A 12,332-nucleotide genomic window follows, 5' to 3' on the forward strand; every position below is an offset into this window, starting at 1 on the left:
TTAAACTTAAACGAAACAAAATTTAATGTATCAACAACTTGATAGGTTACTAAAAAGTATTTTTCTTATTTTATTTTTAGATATTACAAGATTAAACTATAAATAAACTTATTTTGATAGAATTATAAAATAACTTGTAAATACACCAAATAATATCTTGAACATCGTATAAATTATATTTATAAAAAAAAAATTAAACATTAAATTTAGACAAAATTAAATATACTAATCAATTCCATATGTTACTAAAAATATTTTTTTTATTTAATAATTAAAAGTAACTAAATTGTAGTTTTCATATATTTATTTTATAGAACACTTTTGATATATTTTAAAGTTACTTGTAAAGAAACTAGATAGTACATTATATTTATATTTTAAAAAATATAAAATTAAAAAAAAGTTAAACTAATGTTGCTAATAAGTTATATCATAATTTATTATACTTTAATATAATTTATTAGTTTTAACTATACATATTATATATATATATATAAAAGTAATACAAATGTATCTTGATCAATAATATAATATAACTTAAAAATAAAATTATAATTTTGAAAGTAACTAATTCCTAAATAAACAACAATATGATTTTAAAAGTGGTAACAAAAATATAAATGAGATAATATTATCTCAAAGTAAAACTTATTATTAAAAAGAAACCAATTAGTATCGTAGTACCTAATTACTTTTTAATAACATCTAGTAACTTTTAAATATAAAATTAATATTTTTTAGATAAATTAGTCACAATAAAAAAATACTTTTAGTATGGTACATTTTAATGAGTTTAAAAATTTTGTTATTTTTTTGAACAATTTATAAAAGAAACTCATTAAAATGTACCATACTAAAAGTATATATTTGTTTCTTTTATATAAAATTTTTGAACAATTCAGTTACTAAAATTAGTATGGTACATATTAATGAGTTTCTTTTAATGAGTTTAAAAATTAATATATAAAATTTTTGAACAATTCAGTTACTAAAAGTAATTAGATATATTAATTTTATATATACTAAAACTCATTAGTATCGTAGTACCTAATTACTTTTGATTTTAGATATATTCTTTGGTGATGGTAAAAAAAATATATATTTCTCACATATGAAAATGATCAACTTGAAGAGTAGATTGCAATAATATTATTTTTTATTCAAAATAATTAACGATGTAATTGTTGTTTTTTAAAAATTATAAAAAATAGAAATAGATATAAATGCAAAAAAGAAAATAATAAAAAAATAAATTAAAAAAATTAGTCACCATAAAAAAAAAGAGTAAATGATGAAAAAAAATGTGCCACTTAATCTAACAGTAACGATAAAAAAGTGAATAGCATATATATTTGTTTATATATGCGGTACAAGTACCGTTTATTGTGCTATTTAAATAATTAATGGTATATTTGTTAATTATTTTATAATTAAGTATATAACTAAAAATTTCCCCAAAATAAATCCCACCCCATGCAAAGAAAAAAGGGCTGAGTCCATGTTCGGAAACGTGGGCTTGGGCTTTGGACTCTCCACGTACGGACAGTCGTTTTCTTCCCGCCACGAACAAACCATCTATTTACCATTATTGCCACTCAAATGGATAACGGAAAGATAAAATCGCCGAGCACACAGTGATGATAGCTTCAACTCACTCAAGCCATGGCCGCTCTCTCAAATTCAATCGGCCTCGCCACTTCTATTCCATTCCTCCGTACTACATCTCCCAATCCTACTCGCTTCAGACCCACCAGAATTTCCTGCGTTGCATGGGTAGGTACTTTTCTTTTTGTTGCTTTTCACTTCCACCACCCTTCTCTAATTTCCTCTACTTTGTTAATTTGAACTTTTTTTATTGGAAGTGAAGGACCCAGAGGGCATTTTAGGGCCTCCACAAACGGGCCACCTCGCTAGGGTGGAGTTCAAGAGACGGCTTGAGAAGGATGCCGAAGCTCGGGAAGCTTTTGAACAACAAGTTCTTGAAGAGAAAGCTCGCCGTGCAGCTCTCCGTCAAGTAATTCAATACCTTTTTTTTTTCCTTTCTAGTTTACTTTTCATTTATGTGTTTGTGGTTTTGAAATTTGAATGAATATCGTTTTCTCTTTCTTTCTTTCTTTTTTTTTCAGTCTCGTGTGGCCCCTGATTCTGCCGCTGGGCTTATTGAGTACTTTCTTGATACTGAAGCACAAGACATCGAGTTCGAGATCGCAAGGTTGAGGCCAAGGTCAGTGCTTTTCAATTTTTAGAAAAAAGGAGTACAAGTTTCATAGTAGCTTTTACACCTATTTCAATTCCTTCAATGAATTATGATATGGATTGTTATGTGGTTCAAAAATCTGTTTTGAACCAACTAAAATTCGATGGCTGCAGATTGACGAAGGAATTTTTTTCACATGTACAACTAGAGTTGGGTCAACTTCGGTTTGCAGTTCCTAAAACTGAGGTATATATTTATATATATGTATTTATATATTGTTATACACCCCATTATAAATATGTAATTTTACACAATAACCTTAAGGTATATATTTATATATATGCATTTATATATTGTTATACAATACACCCCATTATAAATATGGGTTAATTTCATTTTGTAGTATGATAATATGTTTATGGGCTTCGCAGGCTATGGAAGATAGATTAATCGAGCTGGAAGCTTTGCAGAAAGCTCTGCAGGAAGGAACAGGTTTGTTATAAGTGACAAACTTAAGTCATTTTGGGATTGGATTCTTGTATATTTTTGCTGATGAGCTAATACTATTTTTGTGCAGAGGCATATGATAAAATGCAAACTGACATTGTAAAAGCTAGGGAAAACCTAACAAAAATTTTGACATCAAGGGATGTAAAAGCAACTGTATGCTCCCTTTGTTTTCACTTCTGTTCCATCAAATTTGATTACTTTATTGTTCTTGCTTTATTTGCTTAAGAAAATTTCTTTATTATTTTTGGTTCTTAAAATAATTCAGTTACTGGAGATGGTCGAGCAGAATGCACTTAATAGATCCTTATTGACTCTTCTTGATGAGAACATAGCAAATGCGCACAGCGGGGACCAGGTAATATAACCATTTCCATACCCTTTTTAATTTTTTGTCATTTGCTTTAGTAGTTCACTTGAAAGATACATAGCTAAATGTATGATATTCATCTATTGTTGTTACTTGTCATCACTGAACCAAGGTTTAGTAAATGGTGTTCTTACAAGACTTCAGCAAAGAAAGAAGTGTTATAAGTATAAAACATTATATGACTAGAAGTATGAAGTTCGAGTCTTGAGTACCTACATAACAATTGTTATAGCTTTTCGGTATTCAAATGTGGTAGGATTAGGCGCGGGGGGTGGGGGGGGGGGGGGGTCTAGTTAAGAAAAATAAAATAAAGAATGTACATAATTGGAAGTGGTGTAGTGTAAATTCGAGTTTATATTCATGCTGCCGTTGATACATTATTCTTCTCAGACTCATGTTTTACTTGTTCCTGTCCTCGCATTAAGCATATTAAGAGCAACCAAGTGCATATAGAAACCATGCAATAAGAGAAATTCTGTAATTAGCAGAGATCAATTACTTACTGAAATCACCTAGGGGTAGCTCAAATAGTAAGACATGTAGTTTTGTCTCTACAAAGCTTGAGGTTCTAGTCACTTTTTGACACCTATTATAGTCAATGACAGAGCCAGAGCAAAACCTTAGACAGAGAATCTAGTTTTCAAAGAAATTGTGAGAACCTACCTTGTAATTCTCTGGACTTTCCTGACCCTCAAAAAAAGATTGTAGTATTGGACAATCATTTGAAAGAAAATATGTAGCTGAAATAATATGGGGACCCATGTGACCGTACTTGAATTTTTACATGCCTAAACTTCATACAACATAATATACAGAACAAAATTCCCTTGAATACACTGTTAAAACTATCATGTTAAATTGAGTCTTTTGTTATGTTGCAGAAACAAGCAGCAGAGTTCATGGAAAAAGTTAGGGGAGCGGTTCTTAAGTACATGACAGTTTAATTAGTTTACAGGTGAGTCAAATATTATCTTTTTTTCTCATTCTGTTTTATGACGTGTGTTTGTAATAGTCCCATATATTTTGTTATATTTACTGGGAATCGCATTTCAATATATTGTCTATTTCAAATAAACATTTTATTTATTAAATTAAAATAGTTATATTGCTAAAAACTTTACTGATTTTTGGATGTAGGCCAGCAACTGTGAATTTGGAACACTGTGAAAGTTATGCTTCAATCAATTTGATGTTCTTTCCAAATAAAAAAAACAATTTAGTGTAATGATATATAATATTTTTTTAGAGGAAAATAAATTATTATTATTATTATTATTATTAATATATGTTGGGTTACCAAAAGTAAAATATAAGCATTATTTTAAGGCTATCTCTAATAGAACTTTAAAATGTTAAAGTTGTGAAGATTTAGTACTAAATCTATTCCAATCCAACTATAAAACCTATTTTATATATAGTATTGTCTATATTATTCCATTAAATTTAATGGGGCACTATAGATAGCACTAAAACTTTTTTTATTTATTAATTGCTTTTTTCTTCTTATTTAATATTATAGCTCAAATATATGTATATCTTTTGCCATTTTTAATAATATAATAATACAAAAATATTATATTTAATTAAAAATTATTTTGGTGTAACGTGTTGATGGTTATAGTGAAAAAATAATATGATACTGAAATTACATCATTTTTATATTAAATTAACATAATTATAGTGTTTATGGTTAGAGGTGCTCTAAGTTTTTCTCTCTAAAGAAAAAGCATTATTTTAAGTACTCAGTGCATCATACTTGGCAGATGATGATCCAGTGTCCAGGCAGGAGCACTGAAAATCGTGTCATTATTTGCTTTAGTGTATAATTGAATCCTTATCTTATCTTTTGACAACATACATGTAACTGTGGTTGAGTCAGTTTTAAACCTTGGAATGATTTTAGAATCTGGATTAAGATGTAAATCTATGTTTTTCCTGTATAATTTAAACCTGTACAGTATTTTATTAGGTGTGTTAAACTCCTTTATAAAACGTTTAGCAAAAAAACAAAAAATTAAAACAATAATAAAAAAAAAAAAATCCTTTGCAAAATTATGTTTTTTATTTTTGTTTTTTCTAATTACAAGATTGAATGGTTGCATTGCATGACACACAACGAGAGAGTATTATTGTATTAATTATGCCGTGAAGAATTTTTCATCTCTGTCTCTTTTTCCTTTTTCTTTTTTTCAAGAGGTATATTTATATATTTATATATATACGTCATATACAATCATTTTGTTGATAAGACTTCATCACAAATTTTTGTCTTAAGAGATGAGTAAAATTTTCTAAACAAAGATCACAAACCCTTGTTCTCCATCGATCTTATACACCCCTGAAATAATAAATATGTACATTAGCTGAAATAGTACATATTGCATTTATGCCTTTGACCAGTCGATATTAATAATGGAATGTCTATGCTTTGGTCCCCAAAACTCGTTTGGAAATACTATTTGTTAAAAAACAGTTTGGTTCTGTTATGCATATTAAAACTAAAGGCTAACTAGTAATTTTTCTCTCCGAACTTTGACATGTACCAAATCATCCTCTGAACTTTTTTAGCTGTTAAAAATTCTTCCTGAACTATTGAGATTGTTAGATTTAAGAACTTTTATCTAATTTTAGTAGAAAAATTCTAACATGAATGAAAGTTTAGGAGCATGATTTAGTACATATTAAAGCTTAAAGGGCATGATTTGGTAGATATCAAAGTCTAGGGAGCATGGTATAATACATAAACAATCACTGAAACAGTAAAATTGAATGAAATTAGATAAAAATCCTTAAATTTAACAATCTCAATAGTTCAAGGAGAATTTTTAACGGCAAAAAAAGTTCAGGGAACACGATTTGGTACATATCAAAGTTCACGAAAAAATTACTAATTAGCCCAAACTAAATAATGGATAGTAGTTAGGCACCTCTTTTATCCTTGTCCTCTTCTTGTTATTATTACATCACGTGAGTTAGAACTTAGATCTACCAATTCATAATGATCATCACTAAACAGTAAAAGATACACACCAAAAAGAAAGAAGAAGGAAAAGAGTAAAAAGGAATATTAAAACATGTGAACTTTTGACCTACTTTAACTAAATCTAACAAAACTCTCACTGTATTCAATCTGTTGATAAATAGAAAACTCGAACATTCCTCTCATCTCTCTCTCTCTCTATATATATATATATATAATATATATATATATATAACTTTCACAAATAAAGATTCACACCCCACACCGAACCAAAACTTAAAGAAATGGCAAAAGTTGGCTTCTCCTTAATTGGGGTTCTTCTCTATGCTTCTCTTCTACAACTCCTCTTAAGCAAAGCACAAAGCTCATCACCATCAAATTCAAATTCAAAGTCGTTAGATTTCATCAAAGCCTCATGCAAGGCCACAACGTACCCTGCACTATGTGTCCACTCCCTCTCAGCCTTCGCCACCAAAATCCGCCAAAGTCAGCGCCAGCTCTCCCAAACAGCCTTGGCAGTAAGCCTTTCCAAGGCCAAATCAGCCTCTGACTTCGTGTCCAAGATGACCCGAGTCAAAGGCATAACTCCCAGAGAGCGTGCAGCCGTTAAAGACTGCATAGAGAACATGGCTGACACCGTGGACAGGCTCAGCCAGTCGGTCCGGGAACTTGGTCACATGGGGAGTGGTCAGGACTTTGTATGGCACATGAGTAATGTCCAGACATGGGTGAGCGCTGCTCTAACTGACGAGAACACTTGTCTTGATGGGTTTGGAGGGCGTGGTATGAATAATGGGAATGTCAAGGCTGCCATTAGGAGAAGGGTTGTAAGTGTTGCTCAAGTCACTAGTAATGCTCTTGCTTTGGTTAATCGTTTTGCTTCTAAGCACCACCACCCTTAGGACTTGTACTTTTGTGACTTTTATTATTATAACTTTAGGCTTACATTGTGTAAAAATCAAATCTGTGTTATAGATCAAATATGTTTGTTTAGCTATTAACTACTTGAGAGGATATGATGTAAAAAAGACCCTTTTATTTTTTCTTTTTCGTTTGTTGTCTAAAGGTGAAAAAAACAGGGGTGTCTTTTCTTGGACTTGTATGTCAATGAAATGGATGGCTGAGTTTTCTGTACATGTATAGAAAAAAGGTCAATACTTCTCTTTCTGCGATCAATATATTACATGTTGGGATCAGAACATTTTACTAGTGAAGGGGGAAAAGGTTTTGAGTAATGTTATTTGTGATGTGAATCTCAGATAAATAACTGATAGAAGCCTACAACTAAGTGAGTATTGAATTGATTTTATTAGCTGATGTAACTTGATTTGAATTGAAGCCTACAAGTAAGTGAGTGATGAAATGGTATACTATAGGATCCTATAGTTATACGCATATTTAAGTATATGCGAATCCCAGTGGATCTCCTCTAGTGCATACTTCATGCATAGAAGAAATTTGTTCAAATTACTCAATATCATATATATAATTAAGTTGGTTATCTTTAGGGGTGTACAATATTTTATTGCATAGTTAATATTAATTACACTCATTATTGTACAGTTAAGATTATATTGTACAAATTGAAAATGTCTCCATCATTAATCTTTGTTTGAGCATGCAGTTTTTTTTTTACTAAAGAAGAATTTCATTAATCAAGAACAAACCATACAAAACAAGCCTCACCAACCGGCTCCACCCAAACAACTTTGCTCAACTCATTAATCGCCTATACAAAGCATTTCCTTCTAATACATATTTAATCCTAGGCATGCTATACGATCTATACTTTACAATATCTTTAATCTCTTTGACTATATATCCCACCATATAACAAGTGCTATCATGTACACAATTGTTCCTATTTTTCCACACAAAGTAAACTGTGGCAGCAAGAATCATTTGTAAAAGATGAATTGTTTTGCTTGAAGTCTTGACCGAAAGCCAATTCATCTATCCCGCCTTATGCCTAGCCCAAGCTTCAAACCCAATCCACCTGAAAATCTCATTTAACATAGTAGATAACTCACAACTAAAAAATAAGTGTTCATGACTCTCCAAATCAACACAACAAACCGGGCAGTTTAAGTTCTCTAAAGCAATGTGAAACTTGTAAAACATGTCTTTTGTGAGCAAGTTACTATGCACAACTTGCCACATTATGAACCTATGCTTTGGAAGCAACATTTTACTCCAAATAGCTTGCTTGTAAGGGAACACCGCCTACTGAAGTTGATCATTATAGAGCAAAGAAGTAGAGAATTTACCTTTCCTCCCAGCAGCCATCAATTTATCCTTGCCAAACTTCATTCTCAAATGGCAAAGCTTTCTAGTATTCATCTTGAGCTCATAGTCCCAAAAATCTTCTCCCTTAAGATAAATTGTATTCACCCATTTCACCCAAAGAATATCATGTTTTTCCATAATAGCCCAAATGAATTTTCCTAGAATGGCTTTATTCCAATTAGATCCATCCTTAAAGCCGAGCCCACCATAAGCTTTAGGAAGACAAACAGTGTCCCAAGAGGCAGGATGAATCTTACTTCTATCTCCTTTAAATCCCCACAAGAAACCCCTACACAACTTCTCAACCTCCTTAATAATACTTTGAGGAAGGATGAAAATGCTCATCCAATAATTCCTTAGCCCCAAGAGAACGGATTGAATCAGTTGAGTCCTCCCCGCAAAAGAAAGGTTTCGAGTTGCCCAAGTTAGCAAACGAGCTTTAATCTATTTAAGGATGACATCACAATCCTCTCTTTTGCATTTGGTTGGCCTCAATGGAACCCCAATATTGTTGAAATTTATTTTACCAGGATCTTAGATTTACTAACAAGTATGTTGTTTAACATCCTAAATATGAACTTCTAAAACGATAATAAACACATATAAAGTTTAGGAAACCTTACATTGGTTGCAACAGAATAATATGTCTCCTTCCACTCAGATCTCTAACCCTTGTATCCTTTCTGTCACAGAGTATCACCAAGATCTGAGTCCGAATGTCCTTCTCTTCAGTTTGCATCCTTCACGATCTTCCAAACTATGATTGAGGTACCACTTGATGTGTGTGGGCACTACTCTATCACTCAAGATTTTCGAAATTAGAAGAAGAAAAGAGAGAGATAGAGGTCGGCTATAGAAGGATAGTGAGTGGCTCAATTTTTTCTGAAGGCAATCTCTTGAATCTCTTGAATCACACACATTTTGGTGTGAGCCATCACTATCTATTTATAGGTAACCACTAGGTTTAGGTTAGTAATTATTTGGCATTAAAATAATGAAAATATTAATTGGAAAAAACCTCTCCAAGTGGCCGGCCATGGTTTTAATGGGCCCCACTTGGTATTTTGTAATTTTGACAATTTTCATTTCTATTTTCTCAAAAACGCTAATTTTCTAATTCTAACCATTTAAATGCTAAAACTAATTATTTAATAACTAAAATAAATTATTAAATAATATTGTCATCTAATATAATTATTAATTAGACATATAGAGTCTCTAAATTAATAAATAAAACCTAGAATCTCTTTTCTTCACAATTTTGCCCTTGCTTAGTGAAAATTCATAAACTAGACATAGTCTAATTTTAGAATTATAATTAATTAATTAAAATCAATTATCTGAGTCTTACAAGCAGTATGGTCTCAACTAGAATGGGGACCATGGACCTATATTACTGAGCTTCTAATAAGCTGAACCGAATTTACTAAGTAAATTCCCTAACTTATTAATTCCTTGTTGCATCCACTCTTAGAACTTGGAATTGCACTCTCAGTTATATAGAACGCTCTATATGTTCCACCATATAGATACCCTATCACATTTAACCATCGTTATAATCTTAATTGATCAAAGATCCTCTATATAGATGATTTACACCGAGTTAGGATAAATTTACCGTTTCACCCCTCAATGTATTTTGCTCCTTAAAACACTTAGCTACCTATAAATGATGTTTTAGTGAACTAAAATATTATCACTGAAACAAGAGCTCTTCCATTTACCTCTATTTAGCTAAGCTCGAAGAAAATCATCACTTGACTTCTAAACACCTATAGAAGCTATAGATTCTATATTTATGTTTAGCGCTCCCACTCAATCATACTATCATGCTCCCAAAATGTACGTATCACCCTGACCCAAAAGTAGGCTTAACTAACAAATCAAAGAACATGAATAACACTCCTAAGATTGAGCTTAAGCATATCAGGATTTAGATCTTTTGATGTAAGATCAACTAGTGATATTGACTTGGAAAGATACAACGGTAATTATTATAATATCTTAACTAAGATCAATATCGGTCAGTCCAATGTATACTCCATACATTCGAAACTAGTATACTTTGCCAATGTTCTGGAAAGAACATAACACTTATGCAAAGTGTAAGCACACTTCATCGCTGATTATCACATCAGTGTAAATCTAAAGCACTGATGAAACAGGGACTTAGTCTTTCGAATCATATAATCACAATCACATTCCACTGCGTTGACATCACTGTGATTGTGAATGACTATATGTTCTGGACTTAACAGATTTTGTACATATATTAAACCATAAACATGAAAACTACATGTTAACACAAATCATTTCTAATCTCTTATTGATAACAAATCAGGTTAGATTGTAATGGGTTTTATTTAGGGCATAAAATCCCAACATCTTAGAGGAAATGAGCCTTCAGAGAATTGAAGAATGTCCAACATTTCAGCTCTCTCCGTAGCTTTGACACCCCCAAAAAACACCTGAGACTTGGCTTCATTAGATGTCAGCCCTGTCACCTCCGTAAAGTTAGTGAGAGCCTCTTTAAGATGTGTAACCGCAGTTGGAGTACCCTTGCGAAAAAGGATAAGGTTGTCCGCAAAACAAAGGCTAATCAAGTTTAGAGTTTTGCACATTGGATGATACCTGAAAGTCTTCTTGGAAGCCTCTAAATGAAGCCTTCGGGTAAGATAATCCATGATTAGCACAAACAGTAAAGGTGACATCGAATCCCCCTGTTTAAGCCCCTTCCTTCCTTTAAAACTTTCTTGCACTCTTCCGTTCATCATTAAAGAATACGAGGTACCCTTCAGGCAAGTCATTATCCACAAAACGAATCTAGAAGGAAAATTTAGAGCTTCAAGCAACTCCTCAAGGAAGCCCCAATCAATAGTGTCATAAGTTTTACTCAAATCTATCTTGATTGTACATATAGGAGAAACCCCCTTCCTGCCATAGCTCTTGATTAAGTCCTGGAAGATCAAAATATTATGAGCTATCGATCTATTCTTGATGAATGCCCCTTGATTTTGATGAACCAAATCAGGAAGCACCTCAACTAATCTTTTACAAATTAACTTGGTTATACATTTATAGATCGTTGAGCAGCAGACAATAAGTCTGTAGTCAATTGCTTTTTGAGGAATTTCCACCTTAGGCACCAAGGAAATCATAGTCTCATTGAACTGAACAAGTATAGCTCCCGTACTAAAGAAACTCTTGACTGCTAGGCAAACTTCAGTACCTATTTCAGACCAAAGAACTTTAATAAAAAATAAGTAAATTTTTAAATCGCTTAATTAGTTTTAAAATTTTAATTTATTTTTTAATTTTTTTAATCATTCAAAATAATTTTTTCTTAGGATCTAAATTAATTTTTTAAGATTTACTAAAAAAAAAGTGTTAAAAATCTTTCTCATGTTTATTTTGAGGGGTACGATTTGACCGTTATCAAAGTTTAGGGGATAAAGTTTCTAATTTACAAAGACCCGTCATCATTTAAGCGAAACAATAAGACAGAACCTAACAAAAAAACTAAATAAGTTCAGAGAGAATTCTTTACAAGCTGTATATTTTAAAGGCAAAATCAATATTGTAAAGTTGTATATGCATGTGTGTTGTTACTTCACATTTATAGCTAAGCAAAAATGGGAAACAATAAAAGTTGGATTCGGTAGTTTTTTTTCCTTTTTACGATGATATAAGTAAAGATTAAACATATCTATATATATTGATAGCTATTCTTTTTTTAATTATTATATATATAAAAAATAATATAATAACATAAAAAGAGAATGGGAAAACTTTGTTTGTATGAAAGCTGAATCAGTATATCGAGACAATTAAAAGAGAACATCACAGAGTGCCCCCCACAAGTGATTTCACTACTGATTTGTGGACCATGTGAATAAGCCCAAAAGAAAAGTTGGCAATAGACAGGAGTATGGCCACGTAGAGTTATGTGACACTCTTATCACCCTTGTCCATTTTTATATATATATATATTT

General features: G+C 31.5%; 2 protein-coding genes across 2 annotated transcripts; both read left to right on the forward strand.

Annotated features, from left to right (window-relative positions):
* The first annotated feature begins 1,517 nt into the window (after window positions 1-1,517).
* On the forward strand, window positions 1,518-4,349 carry LOC115716292 (uncharacterized). The gene is made up of 9 exons (XM_030645054.2): window positions 1,518-1,773; window positions 1,868-2,014; window positions 2,127-2,224; window positions 2,371-2,443; window positions 2,629-2,689; window positions 2,775-2,860; window positions 2,973-3,062; window positions 3,956-4,029; window positions 4,212-4,349. The coding sequence occupies exons 1-8, from the start codon at window positions 1,663-1,665 to the stop codon at window positions 4,016-4,018; spliced, it is 729 nt and encodes a 242-aa protein (XP_030500914.2). The 5' UTR covers window positions 1,518-1,662; the 3' UTR covers window positions 4,019-4,029; window positions 4,212-4,349.
* Window positions 4,350-6,140: 1,791 nt separating this feature from the next.
* Window positions 6,141-7,384, forward strand: LOC115716296 (pectinesterase inhibitor 7). The gene has a single exon (XM_030645057.2). It carries the CDS (start codon window positions 6,339-6,341, stop codon window positions 6,954-6,956), a length of 618 nt encoding a protein of 205 aa, XP_030500917.2. The 5' UTR covers window positions 6,141-6,338; the 3' UTR covers window positions 6,957-7,384.
* The last annotated feature ends 4,948 nt before the right edge of the window (window positions 7,385-12,332 follow it).

This window comes from Cannabis sativa, chromosome 5 (genome assembly GCF_029168945.1).
Source record: "Cannabis sativa cultivar Pink pepper isolate KNU-18-1 chromosome 5, ASM2916894v1, whole genome shotgun sequence".
In the NCBI taxonomy this organism is placed as follows: Eukaryota; Viridiplantae; Streptophyta; class Magnoliopsida; order Rosales; family Cannabaceae; genus Cannabis; species Cannabis sativa.